The sequence below is a fragment of the Rhinoderma darwinii genome, chromosome 9 (genome assembly GCF_050947455.1).
Source record: "Rhinoderma darwinii isolate aRhiDar2 chromosome 9, aRhiDar2.hap1, whole genome shotgun sequence".
Classification (NCBI taxonomy): Eukaryota; Metazoa; Chordata; class Amphibia; order Anura; family Rhinodermatidae; genus Rhinoderma; species Rhinoderma darwinii.
The window spans coordinates 52,788,597-52,806,323 of record NC_134695.1 but is presented as its reverse complement, the minus strand read 5'-3'; the positions used below and the strand labels follow the sequence as shown (position 1 = coordinate 52,806,323).

At 41.4% G+C, this 17,727-nt stretch overlaps 1 protein-coding gene across 3 annotated transcripts in view; it reads right to left on the bottom strand.

The window, feature by feature from the left end:
* The window catches only part of KCNQ1 (potassium voltage-gated channel subfamily Q member 1), a 106,582-nt gene that overhangs the window by 77,927 nt on the left and 10,928 nt on the right, over positions 1-17,727 (bottom strand). Inside the window, exon 1 of one of the 3 annotated variants that reach the window (XR_012850569.1) lies at positions 16,959-17,549. Coding sequence is in view for 2 of the 3 variants with exons in the window: in XM_075837710.1 (XP_075693825.1) it covers positions 16,959-17,239 (281 nt within the window). In the remaining variant the exon portion in view is untranslated. Of the gene's footprint in view, positions 1-16,958; positions 17,550-17,727 lie in introns of those variants that run through there. The other 2 variants (XM_075837710.1, XM_075837708.1) reach the window with 2 other exon arrangements.

Below are 17,727 nucleotides of genomic sequence, written 5' to 3'. Positions count from 1 at the left end.
ATGAAACCAATTAGCATAAATGGGCAATATCAAAGGCAGGCTGAAAAGGCAACGTAAATAACATTGTGTAAGATAAACGAAAACCTGAATAGTATAAAAGCACAACCAAAAATTCTGTCGCTTACCGCTTGATTGGCAAAGGATATCCTGCAATTATAGCGGAGGTGTTGATGATAACAGAGCAGGAAAGCCTTTCTATAAAATCCACCTTTCATGTCCTGAAGAATCTCAATGGAGAGTGTTGTGTAGTCATAGCTGGTTGCGGGCTCCTTGTTGGCCGCCGAATTTAGACTCTTATCTTCCTATTGTTTCTTAAGAAGGAACTTACCCAATTTTTGATAAAAATTTTGAGTGATAAAGAAAGACATGAAAAAGCTTGAGACATGGCAAAGCCAAGAATTAAGTCACCTTCCTTTTTGTATTGTGCAATTATCACGTCAGTTGTAACTATTTTTGTCAGTCATTTGTCAACATTTCTTAACTTATTTTTAATAAATAATAAAAATTAATTCATTGCAATTATCCTTAAGCGGGGCCTTAAAAATCACATCTGGACTATTTGGTTTCAATTATTAGGTATCATGCCCCCGTCAGAGCGGCACAGTCTCTACGCTCTAGATTACTTTGCCTCTGTACAGTGCTATCCATACGGCACCATATCACCGAGATATTCTTATCTTCCGGGGGAGTATACCTGCATGGTGCGGCATCTGATGGAATATGCCACAATGAAATTAGAGGCATATTGTGGAATATTGTACAGCAAGGGTACTCAACTACTTTTATCCAATGTCCACTTACCAGGGTCTGTCGTCAGGTGAAGGTCTGAGCTGAACACCAGTACTAAAGATGTTTTCTTGCAAACTTTTTACATCCAGATTTTGCAAACTGTTTACATCCAGATTTATAGTTTATTAGGCTGGGTTCACACGAGCACATTACGTCCGTAAAGGACGGAACGTATTTCGTCCGCAAGTCCCGGATCGAACACACTGCAGGGAGCCGGGCTCCTAGCATCATAGTTATGTACGATGCTAGGAGTCCCTGCCTCTTCGTGGAACTACTGTCCCGTACTGAAAACATGATTACAGTACGGGACAGTTGTCCCGCAGCGAGGCAGGTACTGCTAGCGTCGTACATAAGTATGATGCGAGGAGCCCGGCTCCCTGCACTGTGTTCGGTCCGGGACTTGCGGCCGAAATACGTTCCGTCCTTTACGGACGTAACATGCTCGTGTGAACCCAGGCTTAGTGGGAAAACTGGCATCTCTTCTTTCACCAGCCCTTTGAAAGTAGGTACAAAGGGGGTGACTGCCATTCGAACAGACTGATGCAAATGCTCATCTGTGATTCGAGTGTTCTTGACCAGATTTATAGCGGAGAATGCGGATTCACAAGTTTATTTAGAACCAAACATAGTAAGAACATGAATTGCTATTAAACTAATGTGAGGCACATGGAGATACTAAATGAGTAACCCCATGTGCCATAACATGTAATGTCATTTTTTTTAATATTCCCTCTGAAATATCCACTGTCTTCACAGTGGACCTTTCCCAGAGGCTCAGACACAATGGGAACGCGCCGCTAGCACTATGGTAGACATTCCTTGCCTGTAATGACGCAATCCCACCGTCTTCTGCCCTTTCCCCTGACTCACTTCCCAAACTTAAATTTCACTGGTGGCAGTGATCTACATCCCTCCTCTGCTCCAACAGAACCTCCGACTAAGGTACCAGATAAATATTTATTTGCATTATCATCACATTCCGTTAGAGGGGTTCTCAGGTTTATTCTCAGTCTTGTTACTTAGGCGTAACGGTAAAACTACACTAGTCCAAAGAGACAGGAGAACCCCTTAACACAAGTTGCTGACTTGCCGTTATTATGTAATACAGTGAACAGCATGGCCTTACACATGCTACAATTGTTGGCTGGCAGCCCGAAAGTGAAGGGATTTATTAGGATCAAGACCCTATCTGGAACAAGTTTGCATGTTCACGCATTCCCATGGGTTTCTACTGTAAACCGATTTTCGCAGACATGCTAACAAGATAAATGTATCTGTATTTAGGAAATTAAAAATGCAAGATCCACTAGTCAAGGGAGGGACAAGAATCCAGAACATATCAGTAAACGTTAACTGCGGCAGGATACGACGCTCCAATAATTTCCGTAAATTTTTTAGGCTACAGGAAGTAACGTTACATCGGTAATAAACAGCTATGCAGTCAGAGGCGTAACTTAAAGCTGCTGGACCCCAGTGCGACATTCTACTACAGTGCCCCCCCCCCCAACTATCACGTGTCCTGGTCTCCCCATAAAGGGATGAAGGACCTTCTGTGCTTCTAAAGCAGACATGGGCAAACTACGGCCCGCGGGCCACATACGGCCCGTTAGGCTTTTTAATCCGGCCCGCCGAACTTGTCCAAATTATAGTAAAAACCTCCTTTTTTTTCCCCTTTCCCTGCAATGCCCACATTTTCCCAATAGATGGCGCACTCAAAACACATTGACCGTTGTTAATGTGGCGCGTATTTCTCTTTATTTCACTTTAATTTTCACTTCGTTTCACGTCACCATTAAGCCCTTCTGTGAAAATGAGCGGACCAAAGAGAAGGAAAGTGGACAGCGAATGCCGAGTGTTTAATAAGGAGTGGACAACAAAATAAGAGCAATGCGCATTTACGCACAGCAGCGGTACAGTAGCTTAATTAACACGCCGCACATCGCTCTTAATTTAAATTTTCAGCTGCAGGTAGGATATTTAATACAGCCTATGTCTGTGTGCTTGGCAACGATACACGTGTACTGTTTGCGCGTGAAGGCGAGGGTGTCCGTGGCGAGTTTGTAGAGCGCGCGGTCAGGACAATCCATCCATGATTTTGCGGAGTTTAACACATGTAGATATTATTGAGCTTGAGTATTTCGTTGTGTAATAATATGTTTTGAATGTTGAAAGTGATTCCATTTTTCAATAAATGTTGATTTCTTTAACTTTGCACCTTCGATTGAAACTTATTAAAAACAGACGCAATCTTGATAAATCACAGTGCGTATGTTATTTTAATCTATTTACATTTCCTCCTCCCAGTATCTGCGAAATAGTATGTAAATGCCATATCTTGCATATTCCTTGAGACAAATTTATTAACTGATAAGGGCTATTTTTCACATTTGAAAGACAGTTAATAAATTGGGTTGTAGTGTTCTTACTGTGCTATGAGGTTTGCACACACTACATTTAATGCTTTAGTATATCCGGCCCAAACACTCCCTCCAAATGCTCCTGGCCCGGCCCCTCTGTCAAATTTTAGAACCCATTGTGGCCCGCGAGTCAAAAAGTTTGCCCACCCCTGTTCTAAAGGCTTCAAGTCATGAATACAACAGCAAGCTCTGCACCCCCTATAGTTATACCCTGAATGCAGTTACATTATAAAACATATACAAACTTACTTTGGCATTATGTATACTAATTACCATAGCAGGCCAACATATTATACTAGGACTGCAATGCTTTGCTATGTCACAGACAGTAGAACTTTAGGGAATCCAACATCACCATGTTGCTTTGTTGCAGTAAACCTAAAGATTTTGACTAATTTGGATTAAAGAATAGGCTAAAGTTGTGCAAAGTGCGCAAAATCGCACGTGTCGTATCATACCGATATGGCACACGCCTTACTTTTTTTCCAAAAACGACATAACCTGTGATCTTTTGCGCGAGATGTTAAACAAACATGTAAAGAAAAAAAATAAAAACACAAAAAACACATGGGTATCTGTCACCCATACACACCCACGTTGAAAACAAAAGTATACGTCACAGCCTCCCAGTAAAAAAAAGCATAAAGTTGTTTTTAACATTGGAGTATATGGGCGACAGAAAGCATTCATCAGAGGCACCCGTCGTCCTTAGTCCGGGTTCCCATGGGTAGGATAAACTGCATAAAAATCACGCAGCGTATCAGACCTGGAACCCACAGTGCATTTTGTCCGAAAAAAATCACACCACATTGTATTTTTTCGGACTGAATTTCCGCAACTAAAAAAAGCGCTCTTACTCACCCCTCCCTCTTCGCTGTGCGTAAGGTCTTATTCACATGAACGTGTATTACGTCCGTGATACGCGCATGAAAATCACGCACGTCTCACGGACCTATGTTAGTGAATGGGGCCATTCAGACAGTCCGTGATTTTCACGCAGCGTATTTCCGCTGCGTAAAACTCACGACATGTCCTATACTTGGCCGTTTTTCGCGCATCATGCACCCATTGAAGTCAATGATTGCGTGAAAATTGCGCACGGCACACGGAAGCACTTCTGTGTGACGCGCGTGATTCGAGCAACAGTAGATAAAGAAATGAAGGAAAAAATAAAAGCACTTCCTTCATTTCTTATTCTAAAGTTCAAAACCGCGTGTCATAAGCATGGCATAAGGGTGAAAATCACGCATCCACGCAGCATATACTGATGACACACGCAACTGCAATGCGCAAAAAAAACGCACACGTTCATGTGAATAAGGCCAAAGTATGCTTTTCTTTCCCGTAGTTGCGATTTTTGCAACATAATCGCTGCGAATACGCCGCAAAAGTCGCAATACTTGGCTTTCTGCTGTGGGTTTTGCATGCCCATTGAATTCACCCAGCATGGGCATGAGATTTTCTAACTCTCATCCACTTTACTACTTCTGTAAATGCTGAGGAATTTCCACACAGAAATCAGTTGCGTAAATTCCACAGCGTTTATGTGGGAACTCGCCTAAGACTCCCATGTTAGAAAAAAGTATACCATTAACGCCCTCAAGTCTGCCAGAGCAAAAAAAAAAAAAAAAACCTTATTGCAAACGCCGTTGTTTTTTATATAAGAGTAAGTTTATATTTGGAAAAGGTTGCTAGCCACATTAGACCCGGTTTCCTTATGCCACTTCATGGCTGGCGTAGATGTACACCAAATATTTGTTAAAAAAAATTAAATTAAGGAAAAAAAATAAATAAATAAACGTAATATACATACTTAAAGTGTAGCTAAACGTTCGACAAACTTCTGACATGTCATAGTGACATGTCAGAAGTTTGGATTGGTGGGGGTCCGAGCACTGAGACCCCCACCAATCGCTGGAACGAAGCAGCTGAAGTGCTTGTGTGAGCGCTCAGCCGCTTCGTGTCTGTTCGGCTTTTTCCGGAAATAAATGTATCGGTGTTCGGACTCAATAGAAAGTCTATGAGACCGTACTCCGATACATCGGCTTTCCGGAAAAAGCAGAATAGACACGAAGCGGCTGAGCGCTCACACAAGCACTTCAGCTGCTTCGTTCTAGCGATTGGTGGGGGTCTCCGTGCCCTGACCCCCACCAATACAAACTTCTGACATATCACTAGGACATGTCAGAAGTTTGTCAAACGTTTAGCTACACGTTGATAATTTCAATATATTGTACGGCTTTATAGACATTTCAAAACATTAAAAAAAACATAAGATTGGCGCTTGCCACATACTGTATTTTTGGCCACAATTTGCTATATTTTGCAAGGTCAATGTCGGCAGCATGAAGAAAATACTCTTCACCTCTACAATCCATTTTCTATAATCTACAAGATCAAGAGACGGGAGGAGGAATATTCATCTAGAAGGCGTAAGAGGATAACCCAAAGGAAAGCAAGGCTATGCACTGGAATAGGAAAGAGGATGACTACATTGTGTACATACTGGAAGTAGAGAGAGTAGGATATGTGATAGACCTTTAAAACATCAAGGAATCTGAATCGTAAAGGATGGAAGGATCTTCCGGATAAAAGTTCCAAAACAAGATGTGTGACGTTCTAAATTGTCGTGGGTGTAGACTTGGAGGAAGTGTGATAAACGTCTATCTCCCCTGGAATTGGAGCAGATGCCTCTCTTAGCCGTGAAAGAGAATATATAGAACAGCAGAGAAAATATGCGCTCCCAGCCTATATTTAGACAGGAGGAAATCTTGACCAAGATAAAAGGGACTGGTGAAGCAGTGTGTGCTGCAAGTACCTGACCTTAACTTTTAGATTGGCTGTGAGGCGCTTGAAGCAGAGAAAACACATCCTGTATAGATCATGTTACAATCCAGTGTTACCTAATATTTGGGTAAAAATCTGGAGAAATACCTGTTTAATTGCCAAGAAGCAAAATTATTTTAAAAAAAATATAAGAAAGATCTGAGAAATGAATACGTTTAGGCAAAAATAAATAAAAATAAAAAAAACTCAATCCACGGATAAATTCAGTCCCCATAAATAAATGTAGAATTGGAGATTTATTTAAATGGGAAATCCAGTTAAAACGATCTGCAGATAGGTCATGAATATATGGCAGAAGATCAGGGGTTCAAGAGGGTTATATCCGTGCCCTGGTGCCTGATGGGGCACAAAAGTCCCTCTGTCACCTTAAAGGACAGCCGCTTTTGCTGCCACCTTTGGTTAAAATGTTGTGCAGTACGAAGTAAGTTTGTGTCTGTATAGAAAACTTTTATTGTTTCTGGCAGAGAAAACACGGGTCCATCGCTCCCTGGTTGCTTTTCGCTGAGAATTAGTCAATAGGTAAAGCTTAAAGTGGTGTTCCGATTTCAGTAAATAAAATGTTTTTCATTGTAGAATGAAAAGTTATACAAATTTTCCAATATACTTTCTTTTTTTTTTTTTAATTCCATGTTTACTAGCAGATAACAAGATCCAATAACAAGTGTAGAACTTAGTAAATGATAGATACGATAAATGACAGATTGCGCAGATCGACCATAATGTGAATCGATATGTCACGCAGTCCACTGTATAGACCATCCATACTGTACCATATCAAACCTCCAAGAGGAGGACAAAGAGCTAAAAAAAAAAAAAAAAGGGAGGAATGGGAACGAGGGAGAAGAAATGAGGGGGAAGGGAGGGCAAGGAATAAGGAAAAAGGGTTGTCCACTACCTCTCTTCAAAGAGAGGGTATCCTACGTCACGAAGGACCTTAGGACAGTAGGGAGGTATAATCAGAGGAGTTCTCAAAGCCCACCCAAGGTTACCAGGTACGCATGAACTTGTTCCAATATACTTTCCATATCAATGACTCATGGCTTTAAAGAGCTCTGCTTGCTGATATTTAATAGGAACATTAATAGTTTACTTCCATAAAGAGCTGTCCTGGTCATCTAATGGACACTGGCACAATCCTGGGGTATGTGAACCCACTAGGCCGCTCTGCCGTAGCGGAGTGGCAGATGGCCAAAAAACTGTCTATGCAAAGTCTCTAGCACAAGAGTACCTGGTTGAGTCCAGACAGACACGAAGTGTAGCAGACGCTTTGACACAGTAGGAGCTTGGCGTGGCAGATGACACCAGACGGGGCAGATGTCAACACAACTCCAACACGATGCAACTCAGGAACAAGCACTGTTATGGGATACAGGTAGTAGGATACGGGAACACTGGGAGCAGGATAACAACTAAGGGACCATTTGAAAGACTAACATGGGAATACAACAACGCTTAGGCAAGGTGTGGAAGGGCCTTTTTATAGTCCAGGATGATCTGGGGATTGGTTACGGAACTTTTTGTAAGTTCGCACGCTGGCCCTTTAAGGCCGGGGACGAGCGCACGCACCCTAGGAGACAGTGCAGAGCAGAACGCGTGAGTTGGTGTCTCCGAGGAGGGAGACCGCAGTGGTTACAGAGACACAGGTGCACGGTTTGTTTCAGATACAATACTGTTATCAGAGGCTGGGCTTGTATTTTAATGGACAGGACAGAGTCTAGTATTTGTATATGTTAGTCTCCCTTTAATTTTGCTCTCCAGTGGTTGAATTTGTCAGGACTAGCCCTCGACTTAAAAGGGTATTCCAAAAATCATGAATTATTAACTATCCACAGAATAGAATAATTTTCTGATTGCTGGGGGCCCCACAGCTAGGATCCCCACAGATCGTGAGTATGGGGGTCCCGAACACCCAGATCCTCTTCACTACTCGACCGTAGTAAGGAGGATATTGAACGGAGCGGCAGTTGGGCATGTGCGCTGCCGCTCCATTCAATGTCTATGGGAATGACGGAAACAGCCGAGTACAGCAATTAGCTGTTGCGATCATTCTCATAGATGGAAAATGCAGCGGCGGGTGCATGTTCAACTGCCACTCCATTCATACTCCTCCTCACTGTGAGCGGTGCAGTGAGCAGGATCTTGGGGTTTGGCACCCTCTTTCTCACAATCGGTGGAGGTCCCAGTGGGGTGCCCCTAGCAATCAGTAAATTATCACCTATCCACAGGATAAATTTATCATTTTGGGAACACCCCTTTAACCCCTTAAAATGTACCTTTAAACATGGAGTTGAAGAGGGTGAACCACATTGAGAAAGACACAGAATAACATTGATTATACAGGGAGATGTCGGTCACGTCTCACCTCTATTTCTATGTAAGCCAACAAAACCTACTTCAAAATAAGTATCCCGACCCAGGACCAGATTTCTTTCACCCCATTTACCTTACTGTATGTATACAAACAAAAAATTTCCCAAGCATTCAATGCTCTATCCACTGTGAATGCAGCCAAGATACAGGGAGGAGGCCGCATTGGAGAGCCAGTAAAACCACGTACAAATAAAATCTGTGTACCCTTATTTTCCTTTGCATTAGTTGCGTGCGTGTAGGGAAAAGCATTCTTACAGTATATGATAATGGGTATGAGAAAGGAATATTTATCACACGCTGGTATTGTCGCCGGTGGTTTAGATTTCTCGCCTGCGTATTTGCTAAACAGAGTTCAAGCCATTGTTAATGACTGGATAACACGATAATCTGTTATTGTTATATGGGAATTAGCGAGATTTTTAGACTCAGGTGACGACTGTGTGTACACCGCAGAAAAAACGTGAAATAATTTTAAGTGTTGATAATTTTCCCATAATAAACATCAAATAAACTTCTGACTTCTGTTTTATTAGGTAAAGATTTAATATTGTATTCAGCAGTTTCTCCTATACAAGGTGACAGATCTTAGGGAAAAACCACTGGTGGCAACTATTAGGGTATGTTCACATGCCGAGCCAAAAACGTCTGAAAATACGGAGCTGTTTTCAAGGGAAAACAGCACCTGATTTTCAGACGTTTTTTGAGCAACTCACGTTTTTCGCTGCGTTTTTCGTGCCGTTTTCTCGGCCGTTTTTGGAGCGGTTTTCAATAGAGTCTATGAAAAAACGGCTCCAAAAACATCCCAAGAAGTGTCCTGCACTTTTTGACGAGGCTGTAATTTTACGTGTCGTCTTTTGACAGCAACGCGTAAAATGACAGGTCGTCGGCACAGTACATCGGCAAACCCATTGAAATGAATGGGCAGATGTTTGCCGACGCATTGGAGCCGTGTTTTCAGGCGTAATTCGAGGCGTAAAACGCCTAGTTTACGCCTGAAAATAGGTCGTGTGAACCCAGCCTTATAGTACCTATATGGGATGGCGCCAAGACTCGAACTCGAGAACTAGAAGGTACTGTATTTGTACTAAGTCATAATATAATAACCCATAGAAATGTGAGCCTATACTGTACCGTCAGGTGCCTCTTATTTCATACACAGGGGTTTTTTCTATCAAATTTATACAGAATCCAATAAAATATATCATTCCATCAGATGCATATTATGGAGATATTTTACCTAGAAGCATTACTGTAAAGAGGCAACCAATATGTCCTAACTTAACGAAAAATACACCTGCCAATTGAAAAAAAAGCTGCTCCTCTGCCTTACAATTTAGTGGGTGGACCTCACTGATCAGACATCAGAAATTGGCATGGACAAAATGTAAAATCAAACATGAAAAATTATAAATACTAAATATTATAAATATGTCCATAGCTCACTTGTATATTACATCAATGGCCACTCGGTGGGGGTTCGACCACTATAAGCCCCTGCCGATCAAAACCAATTAAAAGTTAGTGGATTGGGCTCCACTTAAAAAATATACACAAGTAACAAAAAAAAAAAAAAAAAAAAAGAAGAACAAGAGCTAGCTCTGTGTAATGCCAAAAACAATTAGTACAAAGAATATAAAAAGAGCAAAACAACTTGGACACTCCAATAGGATATATCAAATACGGTACATATGGTAAAGGTATATAGATGATATATAATTTAAATGGCTGTGGTAGAAAGAAAGTGCTGGGCTCTTTTGGCTTTGCTGGCCATTATAGTCAATGGCGGACCATGTGGCCTCAGAAATAGCCATGCAGAGCCAACAGAATTTGAAGGGGCATGGCACCTTTTTTATTTAGGAGCCTACTAACTAAAGCAGTGATGTGCAATCTGCAGCCCCCATAATGTTCTGAAACCTCAACTACAAACATATCCTTACAGTCTTCATCATGTTAGAAGTTGTAGTTTCAAAACAGCTGTAGGGCTGCAAGTTGCACACATAAATCTAATGTCTATAGGGGATGGCAGGTCCTACTTATATGAGTAAAGTGCAGTTATGACTCCTGATTTCCCCCCCAAAAAAACATCACATTCCATATGGACATGAAGATCAAAAGCAGCAGATATCCCAAAGAGGGAGTATGGCAACACCCATACCATTAAATTGAAAGGAGTCTCAAGGTTTTTGGCTGGTTTAATAAGATTTTATTGGTTGCCAAAAACAACAACATCGCCAGATTACTTTTAATCCAGTTTTAAGAGTCACCTCTTCTCACAAGAGCACAAAATGTGAACCAGGCACCTGCTCTCATAGTCCCCTATGGAAAAAAAATGACTATTCACTATGGGGAATAATTGGACTCTCTTACACAGTGGTATAATATGCCAGTGATCAGGGTAAATAAACAGACCTGTCATCACTGTGCACTTCCTCTGTGGAATGGTCTCTTGGTATAGTTTTGAGTCTTAAAAATAAACTGCTAAAGAAAAGTTTATATGAGGATTAGATTAAAACTCTGTAAATATGAGTAATACTGGCTTATTTACAAAGAGACTTAGCAACAGCCACTACAAAGATCTCACCAAGCCAACACCAACAATATATCTCCAGCTTGGGACCAGAGAATTAAAGTATATCTAAACAGAGCTATACCACCTAAAGATATCAAGGAGCTCAGGTACATCACATTATAAAAGAGCCAAAAAACCTACCTAGAAATCCAAAAATAAAGGTTTAATTTTTTTAAAGGACATACAGATGTGTCCATCCTTAACTTTGCTTACATTTGGTTAAGGACTCCAAATTTTTCATGAAACCATTTCAATACAATATCGTGGCATGCTAGCAAAACACTTGACAGGCTGCAATCCATATCGCAACCACTGGGTGGCCACACAGACACATAGCATAGACATCGCGTGACCGAGTATAGCAAAAAGCAGTTGTTTTTTTTCTAAGCTGCTCATCTCGCGCCACACATCAGGATATGGCGAGATAAGAGGAAAGGTTAAGGACACATCTGTATACATACAACCGATTTTATAAAGCAGATATGCCTCACCAAAACCAGACCTGACCGAACTTCATAATGAAAGCCTTTTATACCTTACAAGAATCTAGAAGTGAGACTGACCAGAGAAAAAAGTCAGAATATGCCATTAGATGACCTCCTATTTTAACAGTTACTGTAGTGGGGTTAGGCTTTAAAGGGGTTTATTGTGGCATATGGACATCAAGCATTACATTATATGCACAGGCATTCCTCTGAATAGACGCCATGTATTACTACATTTCGGGTATAGACGGCTGAATGTTGCCCCAACAAAATCAGATGATTGCCAGGGTTCTCGGGAGCGGAGTGCCACAACAGTTCTCAGATTAAAAAGGGGTTGTCTGTGAGGAGACAACCCCTTCAAACTTCTAAACGTTTCATGTGTAATAGTTGTAAAAACACATCTACTAAGTAGAACCAGGTGAAGTTCCGAATCTTCCTCCTCTTACTCATTTTCATAATGTACAAAGTGGCATCATACAGGAAATGCCAAGAGGAAACGTAAATTATAAAATAAATTAAATGTGTAGTACATAAAAGGAACTTAATTACATAAAGCTTGAGATTGCAGCCAAGTCACAGGATAGATCATCAGTATATGATCGGTGCGGGTCTGACATCCGGATCCCGCAACGGTATGCAGTAGTTGGAGCCGGAAGCAGATAGCTCAGACCACTGCATAGCGGCCGTTTAGCAGAACTGCAGCTCTGCTCCGATTTACTTGAATTCAGTACTGGCTGCTATTCCGTGGCCGGAGCTATATGCACGGATGTCCGGTGCCCAGAGGCAGCCGGAGCAGCTGATCAGTGCAGGGTCCAGCTGTCGGACCCCTACCGATCATATACTGATGACCTAACTTGTGGATAGGCCATCAGTTGTCCGGTCGTGGACAACCCCTTTAATTCATAAATCAACAAATTACTTAGAGTATTTTATGATTTATTTTTACATTTTTTAAAACATAGAGAAAGAAGCTTGAGAGAGTTGACGGACTCCCGAAATGTTGCACTAGGCGTAGTAAGTCGCCAATATTTCCTCCACGTGAAGTCTCTGCGAACAAACCATAAAATGACCGGGAAGAATTCATCTGGATTTATTATGGACTTTAACACACTGGGTGATAATCATATTTATTCTCTGTGATCAATAGGACGCCGATTTTTGGATAAAAGGAGATATTTTTGGTAAAGAGAAAAGCAATTGTTACATACTTATTTCTACACAAGTTATATTTCTACTACGAGGCATTGGAAGCGTCTCATCTAGCACATGTTTTACCCTCGTAGTGCTTAAATCAAGGGTCAAAAATTTACATTGCTTCTATTGACAATGTAGCAAACTATCAAGACAGTCTCATGCCAGCAGGAAAACACATTGAGGACTCCCCTCCCCCCCCAACCTCCCCGCCCTATGATGACGTCCTCCGCAGCCTTACTTACACTATGCATATCACGAAACGGCACCAGCACATGCCCAGTGCAAATGAAAAAAAAAACAACAAAAACCACACAAACCAGATGCCATTACCGGAAACCAGTCTGCGAGGCCCCAGAGGCCTTGCCATGAAATGCTAGGGTTCAACAGAACTCACATTGGGAACCACCGGTCTAGAACGAATAGAATTGTATCCACCTGCACAGTTTCCAGCCTTTAGAAGGAAACAATAGTGCTTTTATTCACTGACAGCAAAGAGACCTTGAGGGATTGAAACAAATGTATTAGAAAGTTACATACCGTAAATTTAGATTATATGAGTAATTTAATTTATTATTACTGAAATAAAACCCAAAAATTCCTGTAATGTATATTTGCTGAAATTATTATTCATCAAAACTTTTAATAGACACGATAACATAACTATATACTGTAATAGACAATTTTTGGGGAATTTTGAGGAATTCCTGATGATGCGACAAATAGGAGAAGAACACCATTCCCTTCTTCCTGCACATAAAGAAAACTGATGTAATGGGACATTTTGGGATTAGTAGTTCCACGCTACCAGCGCTGTAATAAACTGCTGGAGATGTGGTCAGTAGGAATATCTGCGCAGCAGGGGGACCAGAACAGCACTGGGTCTCCTTAACCCCTTAGGGTCAGTTCATACAGAGTTCTTTGGCACCGATTTTGACTTGGAAACCACATCAGAATCTGCACAAAAAAAAACAAAACAGCCCAAATCGTCCCCTATTGCTTTCAATGGGAGGCAGGTTTTTTTTCGCCCCTGACCGTCCATTGACGTCAGGCCGGATTTACACGAGCGTGTGCGTTTTGCGCACGCAAAAAACGCTGCATTTTGCGAGCGCAAAAGGTACTTAACAGCTCTGTGTGTCAGCTGCGTATGATGCGCGGCTGCGTGCTTTTCACGCAGCCGCCATTATTATGACACTCTGTATGTTTGTAAACAGAAAAGCACGTGGTGCTTCTCGGTTTTCGATCATAGTTCTTACTGCTGTTGCGCGAATCACGCGGGTCACACGGAAGTGCTTCCGTGTGCTGCGTGTGATTTTCAAGCACCCATTGACTTCAATGAGCGCGTGATGCGTGAACAACGCACAAATATTAGGACAGGTCATGAGTTTTATGCAGCGGACACACGCTGCGTGAAAATCACTGACAGTCTGCACGGCCCCATGGAATAACATAGGTCCGTGCAAGGCGCGTGAAAATCACGCGCGTTGCACGGACGTATTACACGTTCGTCTAAATAAGCCCTCAATGAGAGGCAGAAAAAAATAAAAACAGCGCTCGTTTGGAGTGTTGTTTTTTTTTTTTTTTTCCATTAGATTCAACAGCCGCGGGCAAAAAAAAAAACAAAACATCAAAACAACAACTAGAAATTCAAAACCTGCCTCAAAATTCCTGAAGAAATTTTAAGGCAGATTTTTTCTGCCTGCAAAAATCAACATGTGAACAGGGCCTCAATGACCAGCTACATTTTTTCATTTTTGCCTCCCTGTCTTCTAGCATTCATGACTTTCTTTTATTTTTTCATTGACGTGGCTTTGAGGCCTTGTTTTATGTGGGAGAAAAAAAAAATCCTGCGCGTTTTGCGGGTACAAATAAACGACAACGTATATGTAATTTTTTGTGGCGTGAATATAGGATTGCACTTCTTGATTTATTTTTTATCTTATTGATGCTTCACACTAAATAACCTGTTAAATAAAATTTTCAGGTTATTACGGTCATGTAGATAACGCATATGTGTAGGTTTTTACATAATGTATGAATAATAACACATTTTATACAAGATAATGACTTTTTGTGGATCTTTTTTTTAATCCCGTAAAGAGATTACTTAACAGCTTTATTTTATACTTATAATGTATTAGCTCAGTCCTGTATGCTAATACATTGCACTGTGTCATTATGACATCACATAGGGTGCCCTAACAGCAGACACACTGAACAGACAGCCCTGGGGTCCTTCCTAGATCCCCGGGGCTGACTGACGAGGGTTCCCCCAGTCTCAGTTTGGGTCACTGGGAACCCGGTGACGTGATCGAAAGGGGGAGTCCTCTTTGATCATGCCACGGAGTATGGCACTCAAAGGGTTAAACGGCCTTCGATCCCAGCTGTATTTAGGAGGCTTCACCAAGTACAGGAGCGGTGAGTGACCGCTCCTGGTTAGAAAGTGAGCACTCACTGGAGTGCTCATTATCCTCTACTACAGTGATGCCAAAAGATGTCGCTGTAGACTTGGAACCTGCACCGCCCACCGTCAAAAGACAGTGGGTGGTCGCAAAAGAATTAAAAGGGAACCGGTCTTGTAGAATATGATGTCCTATCTGAAGATGGCAAGTAATAAAGCAGGAGGAGCAAAGAAGATTGATGTATAATTTTGTGCAAAACCTGTAATTTATTGAAATAAATCCGTGCTCCCTGTGGGAGGTCTCAACAATTGATTGACAGTCTTTCCTGTATGAGTGGGAATAGGGAAATGGCTGCCAATCACTGAGTAGAACCGCCCACTGGACTCTTAAGCCCATAGTTAACAGGGATTTAAACTATATAAAATACAGGTTATGCCATATCTTCTCTCAATGAATAATTATAATGGCAAACTTAAAAGGCGTTTTCTTGGGTCTTAAAAAGTTATGGTCAACCATATATCCATATGAAGCAATCAATACCTTTATCCAAGATTTTTCTTAAAACAACCCAGCTCTTAAAACAAATTTTCTTGCCAAAGCAAGCCCGGTTAGGGGGAGGGGTAGCAAGTTAAACCTGGGCCATCCAAGTGTAGTAGGTCCCATTGCCACCTGCTGCTGTGCCACAATTGAAGCCTTTATTACATAGCATGGCATTCCTAACTAGTGGTAATACGGATATGTCAACAAAAATGCAAAAGCAGAAAAAACAAACCAAAAAAACCAAAAAAACACCCTTATATATTAGGCTGCGTTCACATCTGCGGCGGGACTCTGTTCATGAGTTCCGTCTGAGCACTCCGCCAGGGGAACCCATGAACAGAATCCAAACTGAAACCCTAGGTTTCCGTTTGCATCACCATTGATTTCAATGGTGACAGATCCGGCGCAAATGGTTTCCATTTGTCCGTAAGCCTTACTCTGAACGTCCATTATGAACAAGATAGGATTGGGTCTAAACAGACTGACCTAATGATATGAGCGTTTAGAATGTAACAAAAAAAACAAAAAACTCACTAAAAATTCAAGAGATTATATTGGTTTCTAGGAAAGCTGGGTGACAGCAAATATTAACTCAGCTTTACCAGACTGCAGGCAGAGGCGCAACCTGAAGCTCCTGGTCCCCAATGCAAAATCTGCGGCAGGGCCCTATACCTACCATTTATAATACTGGGGTGTTCTTATGTGGCAAAAGGGCCTTTGGGCCCCCTTGGGCACCAGGGCTTGGATTCGACTGCTACATCTGCACCCCCTCTAGCTACATCCCTGAAAACAGGAATGCATAACTATGAAAGTTTGCCATTCAAGACCCTGGCTGACAACAGCAGTGGGAGTTAGAATAGCGGCCATATTTGTTGTTACCCAGCTTTCCGAATTAAAAAAATAAAATAAAATAAATATATCTTTAAAAGCAGAAGAGGAAAACTCAAGGGTGTCTTATCTACACCTGGTATTTTGGTTTTAGATTGAGATTCCGTTACTTTTATTATGTCCCTATGGTTTTAGATAATTTTATACGTCTTTTATAGAGGCCAATAACCGTTGCAACAGGTTCATGGAATATCAATGTATCTTAGAACATAAAATGACCGTATAAAATATCTTATTTCCAATCCACCACGATTTTTATAACCATAAAATATCTTCCAATTTTTTATATTTTAAAGGTTATTCTACAAATAACCCACACAAAATAAATACAATATCCATCTAGTCCAACAAACGTGTATTCAAGAAGGTCCAAAATTGCTAAATAACTTACAAAAACAACTCTCACTGCCAAGCATTCACATACAAAAAGTAAGAAAACATTGAAACGACATCTACTCACACTGTAAAGTGATAAACAAAACACTTCCATCCTGTCGGCCGTTCCAAAAAGTTATAAACTCTGCCTTGTACGTTGGTTCTCGAGAGTAGAGGTCGCCTCGTACTATAGATAGACACTCTGGGGTCCAGGTTGACCGCCGGCCGTGGGGACTCCGTGTTAATAAGCACATCGCGTTTCAATTCAAAAGTGGTGCTAGCGCGTTCCTGACCTTGCTGTCCATTGCTGTTTAACCCCTGAGGTAAAGGGATGTGTTCGTAATGCGTGTTCAGATTTTCATTCATCTCCAGGGGACTCTCTCAGTTGCAGAGATTTTTTTTTCTTTTTACTAAATGTGTAGTTTCCTATGTTCCAGTTTCTTTGCTGTGTTTTGGAAGGAGATGACGAGGATAACGTAGAAGTTGAGAGGAAAGGAAAAAGTTTCTTTATCACGGTGAAAGTTTATTCAAAAACATTTTCTGTAGAAAATTTCCAAGTTCTTCCCCCGGCGTCTAATCTGGCTGGAAAGTAATAAGAAACAAAATCTAGTTAGTAACACACAGGAGTTGAGGTCCTGCCTTCTCCAGATTTCTACTGACGAGTCCTCTCGTGAGGGAGTGGTTTGGGAAGATTTTTTCCTAACCACAGCTCTCATAGATGTCTATTAGTTGTTGATTTTAGAGGTGTGATCCTTAATGCTGCTCTCTCTCTGGAGAATGCTTTTGGGTTTATTCTACATATCTCTCTCTGGAGACGTCGCCTTCCCTTCACTTTCTTAGGGAGCTTTCCCCCT